Source organism: Artibeus jamaicensis, unplaced genomic scaffold, assembly GCF_021234435.1.
Source record: "Artibeus jamaicensis isolate MK-2021 breed Jamaican fruit bat unplaced genomic scaffold, CSHL_Jam_final contig_464, whole genome shotgun sequence".
In the NCBI taxonomy this organism is placed as follows: Eukaryota; Metazoa; Chordata; class Mammalia; order Chiroptera; family Phyllostomidae; genus Artibeus; species Artibeus jamaicensis.
In genome coordinates, this window is record NW_026521842.1 from 19,193,763 (window position 1) to 19,211,833 (window position 18,071).

An 18,071-nucleotide genomic window follows, 5' to 3' on the forward strand; every position below is an offset into this window, starting at 1 on the left:
TTCTCCCTTCCTCCGTTCCACTCGCTCTAAAAATAAGTAAAGAAAATGTATTTTTAAAAAGGACAATGCCCTGCCCAGGTATTGCCCAGAGACTTGACCAGGTGGCGGACTCCTCCCGCTCTGCCCTACCCAGCCTCAGCTCTCAGCTGTGCTCTGCCGCGCCCTCCGCACTGGCGTTAGACGCGAGTTCGCGCGCTTTCGCGGGAGCGCGCGCGCACGCGAGTGCAGGCGTCCCCAGCGTCAACTCCCGGGGGCGGGGCTGCCGGCGATAGTTGTTTCGGGAGGAACGGCCGGAGACGAGAAGAGCAGCGAACAGGTCGGAGTGAGGCACCAGGATGGAACCCTTTTACCCCGAGGGGCTAAGAAGGCTCGAGATGCGAACCCCACATCACCCACAAAGGAATCCCCTCTCTATTGTCCTCTGGCCCCGCCCTCCATTGAGCACGCTATTTGCCCCGTCCCCCGCCGTTTATTGGCTGCATGTCACGCCCCTCCTCGATATCTCCGTTCCCATTGGTTCCTCTTCCACGTTATCCTCTCCCAGAGTTTCCTATTGGTGCAGGCCACACCCTCTTTTTGTCACCAGACTCCGCCTTAAGTCTGGGTTCCTCCCCCAGCCATCTTTCATTCATTCTGCATCTAGTGCTGGGTGCTTGGAGCATGGGGGTGAATCAGACCCGTCCCACCCCCTTGGGAGTTAAGGAGATGGTGAGGGCACACGGACCTACGCTACGACAGTGACAGCCTAGGGCGGTAAAGAGGCCGCCTAGGCACTAGGAGCCTCTAAGACGCCTGGAAGGCTTCCCGGAGGAGGTGAGGCCTAAACCGAGCCCTGAAAAATGGGTAGGAGTTTGCTTAAGGGAGACATTGGGAAAACATTCTTGGCAGAAGGACCTGAGACATAAAAGAAACAGATGTATTTTGATCATTGCAAAGAGGTAGGTGGAAGGAAAGATGAAGGGAGACTGCTCCAGGTAGAGGGGAGGAGACCAGTGAGGCATCCAGGAAAGTGTTCAGTTACTTGAGGGGAGTGTAGCCTGAGGCCTGAAATCTTTTCAAGCAGCTGGTCTCTGGGCAGGGTGAAAGGAATGTGTGTGGGGGGTGGGGGGAGGGGACCAGATCCAGATGGGGAGACAAAGTGCAAGAAAGGAATGAGTCCAGTTAGGAAAAGAAGGGCTCTTGGGTTCAGTTATTTACGGAGCAGCTGTTCTGGGTACTGTTCTGAGCCCAGGGGCACTCTATGAGCTCTCGAAAGGAGAAAACAGATAACAAATATGCTTAATTCAAATACTGGTATCTGCTACAGAGAACAATAAAGTGAAAAAGGGGGTGAGGAATTGAGGTAGAGTAGGGAGAGGATGTCTACTAGTTGATAGGGTGTATTTTAGGGAGGCTTTTCTTTTCCACTTTAATTGATTCTGAGAGAGAGAAACAAAATGAAACAAAACATCTGTTTGTTGTTCTACTCTGTGTCCTGACCGGAGATCTAACTTGCAACCTTGGCTATCGGGACTACTCTCAAGCCAACTGAGCTACCCAGGGCTGGTGGGGGGGGGGTGCTTTTCTAATAACGTATTTGTGCAGACATCTAAAGAATGTGAGAGAGTGACCCCTACAGTTATATGGGGGCAGAGGGCAGCCATTTCGGGCAGGGGACATGTTCAGTTGGAGACGCCTTTTATACATTCCAGTAAAGATGTTGAATCGAGAACTGGCAACACTGGTCTGAAGTTTACGGAAGTCTGGGCTGATGATTTTAAACCCAGGCGAGTGGATGAAGTTCCCTAGGGAGTGAGCACAAATAGGAGAGGTTTCTAAGTGTGTTACAGTGGTAAGAGGTTAGGAAGACAGGGATGACTAGCAAGGAAGATCAAGAACAAACAGCCAGTGAGGTCGACTTGGGGAGCCAAGTAGAGAACAGTTTCCAGAATGAAGTGATTAACTGTGTCAAGTGCTGCTAATCAATGTAAAGATCATCAATGACCTTGGTCAGATCGGTTTCAATAGAAATTGGTGGTGGTGGGGGCAGCCTGTTTAGAGTGAAATTTAAGAGGGAACAGGAAAGAAAGAAATGGAGGCCGAGTGTAGGTGACTCTTGACATGCTTTGCTGTGGAGGGGCAGCTGGTGGGAGCAGTACTGTTGCTGGAGGGGTTGGGGTCAAGCGAGGGTTGGGTCTGGTTTGGTCTGAGGATGGAGAAATAATAGGATGTGTGTAATCTGATGGAATGGATCCAGCAGAGAGGAAGATACTGGTGATGTAGGAGATGGAGAAGAGGGGAGAAATACTGAAATTGTGTCCCTGAGCAGGCGAGGGAGTTCGGAGGCTGGAGCTTTCACTCACTCTCTGGAGAAGAACTGCATTGGACTGAGCCCTGGTACAGAGTCGGGGGTGAGTACCCCAACACCAGCCTTGGATGACAACTAGGAAGATGCCTCTGATAGGGGACAGACCAGAGATTGGCTTGGATTTGCTAAAGTTTCCCTCTGATCCCCCAAATCTGATTCTAAATTGGGTTTGAACAGATGGCCCAATGGACAGAGAGCATTCCGGATGGAGGGACTAGCATAAGCAGGGGGTATGCAGGCACTCCAACTTACTGGGGCCACTTGAACTAGAGGAGGTGGGTGGGGCTGGGGGAGGGGTGGAGCTAAACAATACCAGAGGTGGAAGGCAGGGAGAACGTAGTGAGGCCCCCTCACCCATCCATCTGGCAGCTGAGGCTATGTTATACCAGCTTCATGCCAAGGTGGGTGCAGAACAGAGGGATTAAAATAACGAGTAGGGGCCCAGACCCAATGCCTGGAGCTCACAGGCTAAGGGTGTTCTAGGAACCACCATCTAGGAGAGGGTATAAGACTCTTCCTCCCGATTTCTCCCAGTCCAGCTTGCTTGGGTGAGCCTGCTGGAGGGAATGGACACCAGGGTGGGTGGGGTGAAGGGGCAACCACCCAGATCCTTGGGGACCCCTGGGGACCTTGTTAGTCCTCAGGCCACACCACTCATGCTGGCCTCCCTGTACCGTTCTGTATCCCCAGAAGTCAACAGTGTGGGGAACTGCAGTGACCCTGCTGGATGTGACCCCCAGAATAGAATGGTGCTGGACTCAAGGGCTCAGGTGTATGAGCAGCCACCCCCCAGCCCACCAGCCAGTCGCTCACCCTTGGGCCATAGACTGAAGCCCTCAGACCGAGATGGGACACCACCACTGTACCCCTGGCCTCAGTCCCTGGCCTTGCCCCTGGCTCTGTCTGTCTCAGCCCTGGAGCCCCAGCCTGAGCTGCAATCCTTCTCAGAGCTGCACTCTGGTCACCGTGGCCACATGCGCCGCAGTGAGAGCACCTACACTGTAAATAGCACTGGCCAGCGCAGGGGTGGCACCCAGGGTCGGGCCCCACCTGGACGAGGACGGGATCCGGGCGGGGGCACCCTGAAGTCTGCAGCCTCCCTGCCTCACATTGCTAAGACTCGAAAGGATGGAGGCCACGGTGCCAGCAGGAGCCCCTGCATGTTGGTGGCCCTGAGGCCAACAAACATGGACCGTGAGCGGGACAAGTTCTTCCAGTCCCATTACACCTACAACCCGCAGTTTGAATACCAGGAGCCCATGCCCACAGCTGTGCTGGAGAAGTACTGTGAGGCCTCTGGCCAGTTCATCCATCAGGTCAGTCCAGCCCGCCCACCTCTCCCTGGCCCTGACCCTCCCGAGAGGCCCGGCCTGACCAACTGCGGCGGCCCTGTGTTCAGGCAGTTGGCATCATTGAGGCTGTCCTGGAGAAGTTCGGTACCTATGAACACTTTGAGGCTGTGACTGGGGGCCAGCTGCTGACCAAATGCCAGATCTGGTCCGTCGTGCGCAAATACATGCAGAAGGAGGGCTGCGTTGGGGAGGTGAGCTTGCCCCGCCTGTGAGGACTCTGTTCTTCATGACCCAAGCTCGGCTACCCAGTGGGTGGTGCCAGGCCCAGCTCCACACCTGGCCAGCTAGTGACCCCTGGCCAGCCCTGTCCCTGCCCTAGTAAGGTGGGAGCTGGCTCTGAGCAGAGATGGTTCGGCCTGGATGTCCTGTGGCATCATTAGTGGGTACACCTGCACACCGGCCCCAGGGCTGGTGGCCATGGCTCAGGGCACTGCTCCTGCCGCAGGTTGTGGTGCAGCTGAGCGAAGACCTGCTGTCCCAGGCAGTGATGATGGTGGAGAACAGCCGACCGACACTGGCCATCAACCTGACCGGAGCCCGTCAGTATTGGCTGGAGGGCATGCTGCGGCACGAGATAGGTCAGGGTGTGGGGAGATGGGCAAGTGGGAAGGGATGAGAGGGGGTTGGGATGTGGGGGGACAGTGAGGGGCCCCCGTAACCCTTCCCCTCTCTCCCACTTGCTTCCGAGGATGGGCCTTTTCCCTTCACGACCAGTCGCCCCCTCTCTCTGGCTCACAGAGGTAGCCCCAACATGCCTGCCCGCTCTCTGGGCTCGCCCTCATCTCTCACTCCTCTGTGGTCTTTTCCCCCCTCCACTTCCTCTCTGATCTCCCTTGACGGTTGGGACAGGCCAGAGGGAGAACCCTGAGGGTCCCACTAGCCCAGCCAACGTGCAGGCCCTCCAGGGTGGGAATGGAGTTGGCTGAGGACACCCAGAGCTGGGGATAGATCAGACTAGACAGGAATAGTAAAAACGCTGTTACTATTCTTTTCTGTCTGTCCCTCCTCATCAAGGATCCTGTTGCTCTGGGCAAAGGTGGTTTGTTGCTAGGGACACAGGCGTGACTGTCAAAATGATGTGGGCTGAAGGATGTGGAGGTGGAGTGGTGTGTGAGTTTCTGCTCCTCTCCGGGGGGCTGGGGAGCAGTGTGTTTGGGGGGGGGTGTGTGTAGCCCTGGATGAGTGGGGGAGGATTCTTGTGTGTGAGACTCTCTGGGCCCTTGGGTGTGGGCTCACTTGAGACTTGAGGCTTGGGTGGGGTGGTAGGGAAAGCTTACGTGAGAGCCGGAATTTAGGGACACAAGGATACACGCACGCATGAGTATTGGTTAGAGGTCGGGCACACGGGTCCCCAGATGACCCACCCATCGCCGCTTCCCTCGTCCTCCCACAGGCACCCACTACCTGCGAGGCGTGAACAATGCGCGGCAGCCCTGGCACAGCGCCGAGGGCCGGCTGCAGTACGGGCTGCGGCCCGCGAATCCCACCGAGGAGGGCCTGGCCAGCCTGCACAGCGTGCTGTTCCGCAAGCAGCCTTTCCTGTGGCGCGCAGCGCTGCTCTACTACACCATCTACCGAGCCGCACACATGTCTTTCCGCCAGCTCTTCCAGGACCTGGCACGCTACGTGCAGGACGCCGACGTGCGCTGGGAGTACTGCGTGCGCGCCAAGCGCGGTCAGACTGACACCTCGCTGCCGGGTGGGTACCCGCGTGAGAAGTACCCTGAACTGGGGCAGGGGCAGGGGTGGCTTCAGGTGTAGGAGCTCACGGCCTTCCTGTGCCCACAGGCTGCTTCAGCAAGGACCAGGTGTATCTGGATGGCATTGTGCGCATTCTGCGGCACCGCCAGACCATCGATTTCCCGCTGCTTACCTCGCTGGGCAAGGTGAGTGGCCACGGGCCGTCAGAGATCCCACCCAACTCTTCTCTTCCTCGCAGTATTCCCTGAGGCGGCAGGGTGCCAGGCCCCTCTGGCCTGGGGAGGTGAGCACAGGTGAAGTGACAGGCGGGCAGGTGCCGGGCCCAGCCTGCAGACGCGCCTGTGCAGGTACTGCATCTCAAAGGAGCTGGTGTTCCAAACCACGAGAGCGGTCGGGGCGGCCTAGAGATGGAGGCTGGAAGACGGCCAGGGACCAAGTCCCTGGCACTGGGTGTTTATGCCAGGCTGAGAGAGGTAAACGCCCCAAGCCATGGGGAATCAGAGGAGTTTGAGGCAGAGGAGTGGTACAGACGCTTCCTTTGGAAGCCTCCCTCTGGGTGTCACCTGGGAGGTGGGTCGGGAGAGAGCGGCCTAGGGAGGGGAGTGCAGGGGGGAGAGGAGGAGGGCTTTTTAAAAAATATCTATCTACTTAAAGAGAGAGGGAAAAGGAGGGAGAAAGAGGAGAGAAACATGGACCCACTGCCTATCCCGCTCCCCCAACTGGGGACCTGGCCCACAACCCAGGCACGTGCCCTGGATGAGACTCGAACCAGCCACCTTTTGTTTGCTGGCTGGTGCTCAGTCCACTGAGAGGAGGAGGCCTTTCTAACCACTCCCGCAGCACTGGCGGCCACCCGGCCTCTCTGAGCAGGGGCTGCGCAGCTTGCGAGGGGCGGGCTGGAGAGCTCTTCGGGGAGGGGAATCCCTTGAGTTCAGCGGCCACCCTGGGCGGGAGGGTGACAGATTCCAGTCTCCTCCCTGGAATCTAGCCTAGGGAACTGTCAGGAGAGTGGCTGGCACAGTCTGACACCCAGGAGCTCAGAGCCGGACACAGGGAGTCTGAAGTGCCTGCGAGCTACTCAGGAGAAGGTGGTCAGCAGGCGATTGGATCCTCAGGTTTAGAGGTGGGGGGAGCTGGGCTGGAGACAGGTAGGGCACAGCCGATGTAACACAGTGTTGAGGGGAAGAGCGAACTCCCAGGACTGAGCCTCAGGGTACATAACACTAGGGGTGGATCAGGAGGGAAAGCAGGATGTGCCAGGAGCACAAGGCAATGAGTGGTGACTGGTAGAAAGCTGGGATCAGCCAAGCCAGGACCTCCGCCCGCCCCTCAGGCCCAGCTTCCTCCCTGCAGGTGTCCTATGAAGATGTAGACCACCTGCGTCCCCATGGGGTACTGGACAATACTCGGGTGCCCCACTTCATGCAGGACCTGGCGCGCTACCGGCAGCAGCTGGAGCACATCATGGCCACCAACCGGTTGGACGAGGCAGAGCTGGGCCGCCTGCTGCCTGACTGATGTCGGGTGAGGGTTCCGAGTCATCCCCCGGAACACAAAGATGGCTGCTCTGTGCTTCCACGGCCTGGGTGTTTCTTGGGGAAGGTGGGAGGGCAGAGCATCTCAGGAGGGAGGAGCGGCAAGGTCAGTGGGTTTGTTTCCCTTGCTGGCCTCCCTGAGACCCGGAGACCAGTACATTGGACAAATGCTGTCTGCTCTCCTACCTGTCTGTTGAGCAGAGGGAAGCCTGGGGCAGCAGAGAAGTTGAGCATGGATGGGATTGGGGGTGGGTTGGCTTGGGAGCAGAAACTTGTTCTTGCATGAGGTGGCTTTTGGGTGTCTGCATACTCCAGTCTCCCTCCCTCCACCTGGCCCCTTGGTGCTCCTTTCAGCTTTCACGCTGTCTACCTCTCACTGGGTCCTGGTGGGGGTCTCCCTTCTCCTCAGGCAATTACCTGAGCCTGGGGTCCTTGCTTTCACGCAGACTCAAGGGGCAAGGGTCCTGACAGTTAGAGACCCAGCTGGGCTGGGATGTGTTTTCCAGGATTTTGCCTGTCCCACTGCTCAAGTTATTTATTCTCTGTTTAAATGCTCTACTTCCTGAGGCTGGGAGGCAGTAGTGTCCGAAGGTTCAGGGGAGGGAACAGGGCTCCTTTGGAAGGCACCCATGTTCCTAGCCCCGGTTGTATCTCTCTCTCTCTCTCTCTCTCTCTCCCACACACACACACACACACACACACACACACACACACACACACACAGAGTCCTTTCGGCTTTGTGAGTTGAGCCCTGGAGCTCATCTGGCCCTGCCTCCCCCCACCGACCCCCTCCGGGGACCTCTGCTGTCCCCATGTTTGCCAACACCCCCACAGTGGGTCTGACAGAGGTTGTCACAGCCTGGCAGCAGCCACAGTCAAGCCTGAGGGGTGGGCCCCTGGTTGTCCCAAGTCCAGAGCTCTCTGGACCAGGAGGTACAGAGATGGTTGTTGCTTCCAGTTCCACCCCCGACTCGGCTGGTGAGGTTGACCCAGTCCCACTCCCACCCTTGGCCTTAGTTTTTTCATCTGTAAAATTTGGAAATGCAGCCAGAAAGTCCTTATTCATCTAGTTAGTGAATACGCACAGGTTGACTTCTGTGTGCCAGTTACTGGTCAAACCTTCACTGAGCTCCCAGTCCCGCGAGAAGCCAGACAATTAAAACAACCATTACAATAAGGTGCGTGGTCTTTATCTGCCCAAGATCCTTTCTTCTTCCTCTCTCCTAGCTTCGTTTCCCAAGGCTGTTGGCTCCAGCCTTCCTAAGTGGAAAGAGATTCTCCTTCCCTGGCTTTCTGCGGCCAGGTCCAGGGGCGTCCGTGGAGTAGCGCTGGTGACAACACATGCCCTCAAATGGTTTAGCAAGATAAAAGGGCCCAGATCAGACCCTTATGGCACTGGGTGCCTGGGTCTTGGGTCTCCAGGGGTGCAGCTTAAGCTGTTGACAAAATGGGGCTGAGTGATGGGGCACAGGACTGCCCAGGTCACCTTTATTTCTGGGCCAGAATCCCAGAGAGCCCAGACCGACCCTCCAGAGTTTATTCCCTTCCAGTGAATACCGGGCCAGGCGGAGCCTTGGTGGCGATCCAACTCCACCCTGGCAGGGTCCTGGGTCCTGTTCGGCTTTCATGGGGAGTGGCCTGTCAGCACTCTGGCCTTCAGGAATCTAGAGATGAAGGAGGAGTGGTTGGTCAGCTGGGGCTTGCCCTCTGCCTTCTGGGCCACAACCTCCCACCCACTTGTCACCGGGTTTGTGCAGCCGACCACCTTCAGATTCATCTCCTCCCTCGTAGTCTGGCTCCGGCTCAGGCTCGGGTTCAGGATCCGGGTCCAGCTCTGGTTCGGGCTCAGGCTCTGGTTCTGCCTCTGGTTCCGGATCCATTTGCCCTTCCATCTCCGGCTCTGCCCCTTCAGAAGCCTCAGTTTCTAGCTCTGTCTGGGGCTCCTCCGGGGTTCCGGATTGCACTGCCTCGGAGCTCTCTGGACCCCCGGCCTCATCGCAATGTGAAGCTCTGGGCAGCCCAGGACATGGGGTCCCCGAGCCGGCTGCCTCAGGTGTCCAGTGGCCTGGGCACGGAGGGTCGTAGCTGCGTTCCCGGTATCCTGGGGAGGGGGTGGGAGTGTCTCAAGCTCAAATAGCCCCTTTGCAGTTTCCTCTGCACACTCCCACCTCTAGGGGAGGCTGGGACTCCGCCCCCATCAGGCCCCCTACTCTGACCTAGGCTCCGCCCCGCGCACTCTCACCAGTGCCCACGTGCTGCCAGTCCCAGGCAGGGTCAGGTGCGCGTGCAGTGCGCTGGGCGCAGTGCAGCAGTTCCTGGCAGGCGGCCTCGCCCTTGCTCTGCACCACCAGCAGCAAGCGGCGCACCCTGCGCTCGGCATCCGGCAGCGCATCCAACGCCTCATACTCGGGTCCGGTGAGCACGCCCCGTGCCAGCAGCGCATCCAGCAGCAGCCCAGAGTCTGCCTGCAGCGTCTCTACCAGGCGTTTCCGCTCCCGGTCGATAGTCTCTGACGGTCTCTCCTGCGCGTTGCCCATTGTGGGGGGTGCCTGCGGGAGGGGGAGACAGGTACCGGGGCTGGGGCCTCCCTGCCCTTGGCCTCTCTCCCAGGGCTCCAGTGAACACTCGTGCCTGGGGTCTAAGTTCACCTCGACCCCGGGAGCAGGACAGCTCCGCAGCACCGGACTCCGTACTCCCGCCTCTCCCATCGGTTCTGTGCTGTCTCCTCCTCCTCCCCTCCCCTCTCAGGACCCTTATCTACTCTGACTCCTGTCCCCAACTAGGCCCCATCCTGAATCCCAGTTGCCTGCAGATTCTGTGATTTGTTCAGACCCAGTTTATCCAAACTAACTTTTCTTTCCCAAACCTGCTTCCTGCCTTAACAGGCAAAGACCCCAAACCTGGCTTGCAGTCCAGTCCTTTTCCGGTCTGTCTGCTGAATACTTCTATGTCAGCCTCACTACTTTCGGAGTCCAGGCTTTCACCTCCGGCTTAGACTCTGCAGAGCCCTGAATCCCCTCTGCAGCTGGAGCACAAAACTCAGAGTCCTTCCCTGCTCCTCACACCCCTTATCCTGACCTGAGATACATTTTTCCAGGACAGGACCTACCACTGCATCCGCACCAGTGCCGCCACCATGTTGCAACCCCGGGCGGTCTCAGGGCCCTTTCTGGTCCCCTGATGCCTGAACAGGGTTACCTGAATTCTCTTTAGTCCTAGCTCTCTCTCACCAAGTGCTCCCGACGTTACCTGAGAACCAACCGTCTCCCTGCTGCTCTGGGAATGACTCACAGCCGTCTCTTGCTTCCTCTTGAAGTGCCCACAGCCCAACTCAAAAAAGCTCCCAACAATGTATTTCCAAATGCTTGCTGAACTCTAACTGTTTCCTCCATGGAGCCTTCCGTTTTGAGACACTGCCTCTACCAACCAGGAATTGATCGGCTTTGCCCACTTATTGACATCTAAGGACAATGGCTCCTCCCCTCTTGGATGTCCTGACCCAGGCAGCCGGGCCCCTGGCATCAAGGGGCAGGGGCGGGGCCCTGGACCACACCCTCTCTTAGTCCATTTCCTCCAGCCTTAGTTTTGTCCACTTGGCACCGTCCGGTCCTGCCCTCCCTTTGGGATTTCTCCTTTCTCTCCTTACCTGGCCCCAGGTTTGGGAGAGCAGATTTGGTCCTAACGCCCTCCTGCCTTCCAGGTCCTTCATTGCCACCTGGTATGATGCGATGCCTCCCTGGTCATTTCACCCCTCCTGGCCACAGTGAAGCATCAACTCTTCCCACAGGCAGGTTGCTGATCGAGACCAGGATCGCCCCTTGCCCCTTTTTCTCCATTCCTGTCCCATCTGTGACAAATGCTGCTCTTCCACCTTTCAGTGAGGCCCCATCAGCAGCCCCCCACAACCACACCATCCTCACCCCATCTCCGCCGATAGCCTCTCTGAATACCTCTCACTCCCGTCTCATCACCCCCACAACACAGTGATTTTTGACAACTCTGGGGCAGGGTTCATTGTCCCCATTTTGCACATGAGAAGACAGTCTTGGCGAGACCAAGTGCCGGAACCAGGATCTGACTTGCTCCAACCTGAACTAAAATGAGGTCTCCTGACAAGCAGAATGTCAGCCCTGACTGCCTGTGCCCTTCTCCTCCCTGCCCATCAGAGAGAATTCAGCCTGGCTCGCTGGCTGCTCCCCCACACCTCCTGGACACCCAGGGCTTCCCACACTGCCCCAACCCTCAGTGCCAGGAGAACTCGCTATGCCCCTGGCATTTCTGAACCTCAGCAGATACTGTTCCTTAAGCCTGAAAATACCCTTCCCCTTCTCTCAAGATGTGGATCCATCCTCCAAGACTCAAATAAATGTCCCCACCACGCCAGTGCCTGAATGTGCCCTAGGCAGACTGGCTCCGCCTCATCTCCTGTGTGCCCCGGTGAACGGCACGCACCCTCAGCACTGCGCTGACTAGCACCGCTGACCCTGTACACGCAGACCCTGGACCCTCTTCAGCTGAGGCTTCCGAAGGCTGTCCTCCAATCACAGGTGCGAGGGGAAGGGACAGAACCCACTTGTGTGCAGGTGCAGAGAACGAGGGGGCAGATTGGATTGGCCCCCTAGTTCTCCCTCGCTCTTAACCAGGTTATTTTTATGTCAGCCTCCTCCTCTTGAGTACAGAAACGCCAGCTAGTCTGGGCCCTCCAAAACTCAATGCTCAGAGGTCGATACCGTACCGACGTTATGTCCCAGCCAGTCCTTTAAGGGTCACGGGCCAGATCCTTCCTGGGGCACCAGGCAGCTCCAAGTTTGAGGCGTGGAGGGGGGTCTCGGCCCCCCTCCCCGCCTGGCTTCCGCGGGGTCTTTTGCTAGGGAACGAGAGGTGCGGGAAACTGCGGGAACCTCTGCCCAGGTGCGACCACAGGCTCCCCTGATCTCCCCTTCAGCCCGTCCCAGAGTGGAGTCCTGTGGAGGGGCGGGGCTCACAGGCCTTGGAGCGCCGCTGGTGGGGGCGCGGATTCCGCCTAATCTCAGTTTTTTCCCCTCCCCCAGCCGGGCGGGGTGGGGCTCCCGGTCTGGTGCGCTCGGAGGGCCCCACTCACCGGTGGAGCCTCGGCAGGGTAGGAGATGACGAGGCAGAAAGGGCTGGGCGGGGTGGATGGGAGCAGCAGCTGCGGCGGGGGAGGGGGCGGGGCAGCCAGGCCTGCCGGGAACCGGGAGGAGGTAGGGGGAGAGCGGGCTTTCTGTTCCGCACGTAGGAAGGCCGACAGCCGAGGCCGCGCATTGCCCGGGCTCGGACCACAAGTCCGCTATCCCTCCCACCTCCAGCGGGGAATGTAAGTCAGCGAGGAGGGAGTGCGGTCCGCAGGCTCACGGGCCCGACGCCCACTCTGGACCTGGCAAGTCCCGGGCGCTTTACTCCTATCCTCTCGTCGACCCCTCTTCATCTGTCACTGATACGGCTCAGAGAAGGGGACCAGCTTACCCAGGACCACAGAGAGGACTCACTGCGGAGCTGGGTGACCCCCAAAGCCCTCACTGCCGGGAGGGTGCAGTGGCCGGGCACCAGCCCTCGATCCCGCGGGAGGATCCGGGCCTAAGCAGGAGAACCAGGAGCAGGCTCCTCAAGTATTCCACTCTCCAGGGGATTCCTCATTAAAGCCCTAAGACCTGAACGCTTCTACGAATGCAAAATCGCCCCTTTTCCCCCATGACTTCTGTGCTCTTCGGTCGGTAGAGAAAAGAGACCAGACACAGGAAAAAATGCGGTTTATATGCATAACTTGGTAGTGGAAAGGGGTAGCGGGGTCTTCGCTCAGCCTCCGCCAGGGGGCGCTAGGAGGCAGACAAGGGCACAAGGCTGCAGGCTCCGGACTGGAGAGAGGTCACGGGGAGGGGTCAGCTCCCGGGCCCAGCGAGGGGGCCCGGCTCTCAGGAGCGCTGTAAATGGTTAAAGCTCCAGGCAGGCTGAGAGCTGGGCCTCCCAAAGCCGCTTGGACGTCCAGCAGGAATGGTGCCCCAAGAGCGGAGGCCTTCCCTAGGAGGAGTGGGGCTGTGCTCAGCAGGGAGAAACATCCCACTTTCTTCAGGGAAAAAGAGCCCACCCTCCTTGCTCTCTAATCAGCTAAGATGAAAGATCCATTCCCAACCTCCCCACTATGACCCAGTTGTGAGGGGAAGGGTGGCGTAAGCAGCTCATTGCAGGGTAGTCTGAATTCAAGGGGTGTCCCCCCAAACACAAACTGCCCAGCCCCCCTAATCAGGGTAGCTCTGGCTAAACCTGGCCTTCCCCAGGTCCTCAGTCACTGTGACCTGACCATTACCTGGGCCTGGAGAATTTAACCCCTTGACTGCCAGCTCAGTGTCATTCTTCTGTGGAATCAAGGGCTGCATCTGCATGGGAGAACCCCACGAAGCAGCTGGGGAAGGGAGCTGCTGGGGCTTTGGCTCAAAGAGAACAACTATGGACCAAAGGGCTTGTCCCAGCAACCCCTAATCCCCTGCCCTCCCCACCCCCATTTTACCAGGGACAGCTCCATGTCCAAGTCCATCAGGGTCCATTCCTGCCCTTGGAGGCTGGGGCCCAGCACCTGGGAGAACTCTGGGTCAATGATGCCTTTCCCAGGCTGCACAGACAACCAGACCCCATCAAGGCCCATGCCCTGTGGAAAGTTTACTCACATCCAGGGGTCCTGCGGGCTCCACACTTTCAGGCTGGGGCCGAAGTAGCATTGGAGGCTGGAGACTCTCTGGGCACTGCCCCCCCTTCTCCAGGCCCAGAGGCCCCCTGTGCACAGAGGACTGGTGTTGGCCTGCAGTAACTCTCCCAGCCCCAATCAGGTTCCCAAGGAATCTGGATGCAGCAGGCAGGATCCCCAAATCTGACAATATCTAGAAAATGCTAAGAGAGGACCCCCCACACACACACAGAGGGGCGCATGAGAGCGCCTCTGCCTCCTGCCTCTGGCCTGAAGTCAGAGTAGAGCTGGGTCCCCTCCCTCTGCAATTGTCAGTGCCAGTGGTTCTTAAACTGTTGTGTACTTTACAATCGTCACAACCACCCCCATGGGCTTGTTCAAAATGCAGATGCCCGAGCCCTGCCACAGAGACGTTTCCACCCTCCAAGACCTCTGATGCTGGCCCTCCTTAGAGCAACTCTGAGAAATCAGGTTATATCATAGTACCCAACAGCCCCCTCCACCACCAAGGGGCAGGCAAGTTTTGGGGGCCTAGTTGGGGCTGGTCTAACTGCCAAAGTGGATCACAGTCAAGAATGGGCTCTCTGCTCACCTGTCAGGTACCTCCCTGGGACCCCTTGGTTCAGGCTGTTGGGCATTTCTGGGCCCCTCGGGGCTGAAGCTTCCTTTCTCTTCCAGAATGGCCTGCACCACAGCCACAGGCAGCAGTGGGGGGGCTGTCACGCAGAAGTCACACTCGTTTGGAGCCAGGGCCAGCCTGGCCTGGCCTTCCCCCCCGGGGCTGGCCGGCTCTTCCTTGAGCAATGCCAGGCCCTTCTCCCTGTGCCAGAGAAAAGCTTCAACCAGACCCCGACACCAACCTCTCCCACACCCCCACAGCCCTCTGGGACGCCAGGCTCTCCCCGACAGACCCCCAGAGGACAGAGCCTGTTTGCCCCTCTTACCTCCTGTCACCGGTGGGGGGAGAAAGCCCAGGCCCTTCAGGGGACGGCAAGTTTTCTGAGATGTCAGAGATGATGGGGCCCCTGGCCCTGTGAGGACTGGTGACGCCCAAGGTGGTCTCTGGGAGGGGCTAGAAGTAGAAGAGTAGGCCCAAGCCTTCACCTCAGCTGCAGAGTGAGCCAGAGCCCAACCAGGACCCACCCAGACCAAGTCTAGGGGGAAGTTTGATAGCCCATGTGGGGCAGCCTGGTCTGATGTGTGTGGGGGGAGGGGGGAAAGGCTGCCTTCCATCTCTTTTAAAAAGTATTTATTTATTGATTTTTAGAGAGAGGGAAAAGGAAGGAGAAAGAGAGGGAGGGAAACATCAATGTGTGGTTGCCTCCTACACAGCCCCCACCAGGGATGCTGCCTGCAACCCAGGTCTGTGCCCAGACTGGGAATTGAACCAGTGACCCTTTGATTCACAGGCCAGCACCCAACCACTGAGCCACACCAGCCAGGGCCCATCTCCTCTTTTTTGGGGGAGGAATGGGGAAAAGGAATATGCTCCCCATAAGCCCAGCTGTGCCCTAGGGAAGGGAGGAGAAGTAAAACTTACTGGCTGGATAAAGTAAGGGTCCTGCAAGAGGGCACCAGAGAGGGGGCAGGCACTGAGTTTGGCCGGTGATGGGCAGGAGCTTCCCTCATCCAGCATCAGGGACCTGTGCAGAGTGGTGGGGTCACAGGTTGGGGCCCGGCAGATTCATGTCCCATGGCCCTCAGTCTGCACCACCTCCCTCCACAGGCCTGAGCCGCCAAGTCAGCAGAGCTGAGGCCTGTTGCCAGGGCATCAGTCACATGCTGAAGGCAGAAGGGGCTCCCCCCAGAGATGGGGGCCCTTTGGGTGTGGAGAGGAGGAGGGAGCATGGTTTGAGCCCCAGACCCTCTGATGTTGGGATGCTTTGGGGTGAGGGGGGAGAGGCTGCTGGGGTAGAAACTTGGGGATAAGGTCCTGTAACTGAGGGATCAAAGAGTGGGGATTTTGGTGGTGAAGTTGGGTGGGGGGGAGAGGGAAAGTCCTGGAAGGGGGCTTCTGGGGAGATGGCCACCGGGTGAGGAAGACTGGTGTGTGTGTGTGTGGGGGGGGCGGTGAGGATTCCTCATGAATGGGTGCCTGGATGAGGCCTCAGGCAGGGATGATGCTGGGTGCGGGAGGGGCAGGTGAGTGTCCTAGCTTTCTCACTCACAGCTTTCTCTTAGCTCCTGCACTGCTGGACCCAGTCTGATGCGGCCCAAAGAGACACTGGATCAGCTGAAGAGGAAGCAAAGCGTTAAATCATCCTTTGGACCTCGCCCCCATCCTCAGGAGGCAGTTCCGATGGGCCAGAGGACTGGGCGGAGGCGGGTATTCAGCAGTGGGAGAGGGAAGCGGGGAAGGGGAGAGGAACACCTTGCCAATGACCCGGTGCTGCCGACCGTGGCTCTGCCGCAACGTCACCACCTCTCGCCACAGGATCTCATTTTGCCTGCGGGAAGGCGTGGGGGCGTGGTGCTGAGGCATCTGAGAGTTGCCCAGTTGCCGCTTTCCACTGAATGGCAGGCCCCAACCTGCGGCCACCTGGATGATCATCCATCCATAGAAAACCAAGTCCCACGCCCTGGCGCATTTTGTCTGGATGAGGGCGCCAAGGCACGAGAGAAGAAGGAGCTGCCTAGAACCAGTGTCCTCTCACCCCTTCCCTACCCTCCTCCGCCCCCACTCCCCGCCCCGGCCACCCCCGCACTGCCTGAGTTCGCGCAGCCGCTCCTCGGTGCTCTCCTGCGCTCCCCGCAAAGCCTGCACCTCGCCCAGCAGCCGGCCCAGGTCCTCTGGGCGCCAGCGGCCGTCGTCGCCGCGCAGCGCAGGCACCTGCCGTGGGAAGCACCGTCTGGCCCGAGTCACATAAAACATGGCCAGCCTCCCCAAACCCGCACCTGAGTTTGCTGGTTCCTGCAATCTGCCCCACCTTGCGCCGCACGCGCTCTAGTAGTTGCTCGCGGCCACGCAAGAAGCTCGGGTGCTGGAACTCGACGTGGTCGCGCTCGGGCCTGAGCAAGCCGCCCTGTTCGATGCTCACCACCTTCCGAAAGCCATCTAGGGAGTGGGGCGTGGAGCTGTGAGTCGCCCCATCCCCGAGCACCAAGTCGCCCGCCGCCCCCCCCCCCCCTCAGGGACTCACACATATTGAGTTGCCGAACAAAGCTCGCCATGTTGCTATGCTTGAAGTATTGGGGCAGCACTTCCTTGGCGAAGCGGCTCTGGTCACTTACGAGGAAACTGGTCCCGCCCTGCCGAGAACACAGCCCTCGCACCCACCACGCGGGCGGAGACCGGACAGCACCGTGAGCCCACGGCCTGGTCCTCGCTCTGGCACTCACACACCCAGTCACTCTAGGGACCCCGCCTTTCGCTCAGGGGCACAGGGGTGGGGGCCAGGCTAGAACCAATTCTGAGGTCTAGCCTGGGGGGGGGGGAGTCACGACGAATCCCTACTCCAGCCTGACCCAGACTCGCTCTCTGTTCTCGGAAAAGAGATGCAAAGCTCAGTCCTGGAGCCTGGGACAGGTTCCAGACCCGCGATGTGACCCGGAGCTAGGACCAGACCCAGCCCTTCTTTTCTGGCCTCTGCTTTCCGAACGGCCTGATGGGGTGGTGTGAGAACTACGTGACCACGAAAACTCTTTCAGGCTTTAGTTCTCCAGAAAGCTCCTACTCTTTCCTCGGCCCCGACGAAGTTGCCTCATCCCCACTGCGCACACCCCTCCGAGCTGAACTACCCTGGACCGCTCAACTGAGGGACCCACAGCCCCGTCCCAGGCGGGGGCTGGGTGGAAGTGGGTGTTCAATGACGTGGAGGGATGCTGGGTACCACTGGGGAAGTCGAGGGGCCCCAGCCCTCACCGGGCTCCAGCGGATCAGGTGGTCGGTGTTCGGGTCGCCCACCAGCGCCCATAGCTTGCCGAGGAAGGCAGGCACGGGGCTGGGGCCCGGCTCTGCGGGCAGGGTGGCTGGCGCTTCCTGCATGGTGTAGTCTCGGAGGCTGACCGCTTGGCCTGGGCCGCGGGGGGCTTGTCAAAGCCACGGAAAGCGCTGTGTTTGCCGCCCTCCCCACTCTACTCCGCCTCTCGGCGCTGGGTCAGGTGGGGGCCACGTGCAAACCCGCGGGGCGGGGCTCAGCCGGGGCCAGGGCTACAGCAAACAGAAAGGGCAGGCTGGGATAGGACATGTGTGCCGGGGTGCGGGGTGGAGGGATACCTTGGTTCCAGTTTCACCCTTCTCAGACCCGCTGTTTCTCCCCTTGTTCTTCACGAGAAATAGCCTGTGCGCAGCCTGGGGTGGGCTGGGAAAGTCCTAGAAGGCAATGGCCATGGGCACAGTGAAGCCTTGGGCAGAACGGCCGGAGAGGAGTGGTGGAGGGAGGGAGGAGGAGAAGCCCGCACCCTCCCGCCGAACCCTGGGGCATCAGTTCGTCAGCATT

The 18,071-nt window shown here is 59.1% G+C and overlaps 3 protein-coding genes across 8 annotated transcripts; 1 reads left to right on the forward strand and 2 right to left on the reverse strand.

Moving 5' to 3' along the window:
• Positions 1–658: 658 nt before the first annotated feature.
• Positions 659–8,092, forward strand: MATCAP1 (microtubule associated tyrosine carboxypeptidase 1). 2 transcript variants are annotated; one of them, XM_037162609.2, is made up of 8 exons: positions 659–813; positions 2,240–2,390; positions 3,038–3,663; positions 3,747–3,890; positions 4,145–4,277; positions 5,093–5,398; positions 5,488–5,585; positions 6,754–8,092. In XM_037162609.2, the coding sequence occupies exons 3-8, from the start codon at positions 3,094–3,096 to the stop codon at positions 6,916–6,918; spliced, it is 1,416 nt and encodes a 471-aa protein (XP_037018504.1). In that variant the 5' UTR covers positions 659–813; positions 2,240–2,390; positions 3,038–3,093; the 3' UTR covers positions 6,919–8,092. The 2 variants fall into 2 exon arrangements, with proteins under 2 accessions (XP_037018504.1, XP_037018503.1); XM_037162608.2 differs by having other exon boundaries at positions 2,309–2,390.
• A 301-nt stretch (positions 8,093–8,393) lies between these two features.
• NOL3 (nucleolar protein 3) lies at positions 8,394–12,113 on the reverse strand. 3 transcript variants are annotated; one of them, XM_037162626.2, is made up of 4 exons: positions 12,037–12,113; positions 9,178–9,484; positions 8,701–9,036; positions 8,394–8,599 (listed from the first exon to the last, which is right to left on the reverse strand). In XM_037162626.2, the coding sequence occupies exons 2-4, from the start codon at positions 9,470–9,472 to the stop codon at positions 8,592–8,594; spliced, it is 639 nt and encodes a 212-aa protein (XP_037018521.2). In that variant the 5' UTR covers positions 9,473–9,484; positions 12,037–12,113; the 3' UTR covers positions 8,394–8,591. The 3 variants fall into 3 exon arrangements, with proteins under 3 accessions (XP_037018521.2, XP_037018520.2, XP_037018522.2); XM_037162625.2 differs by having other exon boundaries at positions 11,671–12,098; XM_037162627.2 differs by lacking the exon at positions 12,037–12,113 and adding an exon at positions 9,836–10,549.
• Positions 12,114–12,686: 573 nt separating this feature from the next.
• On the reverse strand, positions 12,687–17,937 carry HSF4 (heat shock transcription factor 4). Of its 3 annotated transcripts, XM_037162610.2 has the most exons (14): positions 17,849–17,929; positions 17,495–17,646; positions 16,773–16,881; positions 16,560–16,687; positions 16,338–16,462; positions 16,004–16,079; positions 15,801–15,865; positions 15,173–15,275; positions 14,577–14,704; positions 14,225–14,452; positions 13,616–13,721; positions 13,459–13,524; positions 13,258–13,327; positions 12,687–12,971 (listed from the first exon to the last, which is right to left on the reverse strand). In XM_037162610.2, the coding sequence occupies exons 2-14, from the start codon at positions 17,615–17,617 to the stop codon at positions 12,820–12,822; spliced, it is 1,479 nt and encodes a 492-aa protein (XP_037018505.2). In that variant the 5' UTR covers positions 17,618–17,646; positions 17,849–17,929; the 3' UTR covers positions 12,687–12,819. The 3 variants fall into 3 exon arrangements, with proteins under 3 accessions (XP_037018505.2, XP_053522638.1, XP_053522637.1); XM_053666663.1 differs by having other exon boundaries at positions 14,225–14,348; positions 14,577–14,730; positions 17,495–17,937; XM_053666662.1 differs by lacking the exon at positions 17,495–17,646 and having other exon boundaries at positions 16,773–16,898; positions 17,849–17,931.
• Between the last annotated feature and the right edge of the window lie 134 nt (positions 17,938–18,071).

Excerpts from the sequence above, each read along its gene's own strand:
- MATCAP1 (XM_037162609.2), top strand. The coding sequence starts at position 3,094 with ATGGTGCTGGACTCAAGGGCTCAGGTGTATGAGCAGCCACCCCCCAGC. Across the intron at positions 3,664-3,746 it reads CTGGCCAGTTCATCCATCAG|GCAGTTGGCATCATTGAGGC; the intron begins GTCAGTCCAGCC and ends CCCTGTGTTCAG. Across the intron at positions 3,891-4,144 it reads AGGAGGGCTGCGTTGGGGAG|GTTGTGGTGCAGCTGAGCGA; the intron begins GTGAGCTTGCCC and ends CTCCTGCCGCAG.
- NOL3 (XM_037162626.2), bottom strand. The coding sequence starts at position 9,472 with ATGGGCAACGCGCAGGAGAGACCGTCAGAGACTATCGACCGGGAGCGG. Across the intron at positions 9,037-9,177 it reads CTGGCAGCACGTGGGCACTG|GATACCGGGAACGCAGCTAC; the intron begins GTGAGAGTGCGC and ends CCCCCTCCCCAG.
- HSF4 (XM_037162610.2), bottom strand. The coding sequence starts at position 17,617 with ATGCAGGAAGCGCCAGCCACCCTGCCCGCAGAGCCGGGCCCCAGCCCC. Across the intron at positions 15,276-15,800 it reads GCAGGAGCTAAGAGAAAGCT|GTCCCTGATGCTGGATGAGG; the intron begins GTGAGTGAGAAA and ends CACTCTGCACAG. Across the intron at positions 12,972-13,257 it reads GTTAAATTCTCCAGGCCCAG|GGAAGGCCTCCGCTCTTGGG; the intron begins GTAATGGTCAGG and ends CACTCCTCCTAG.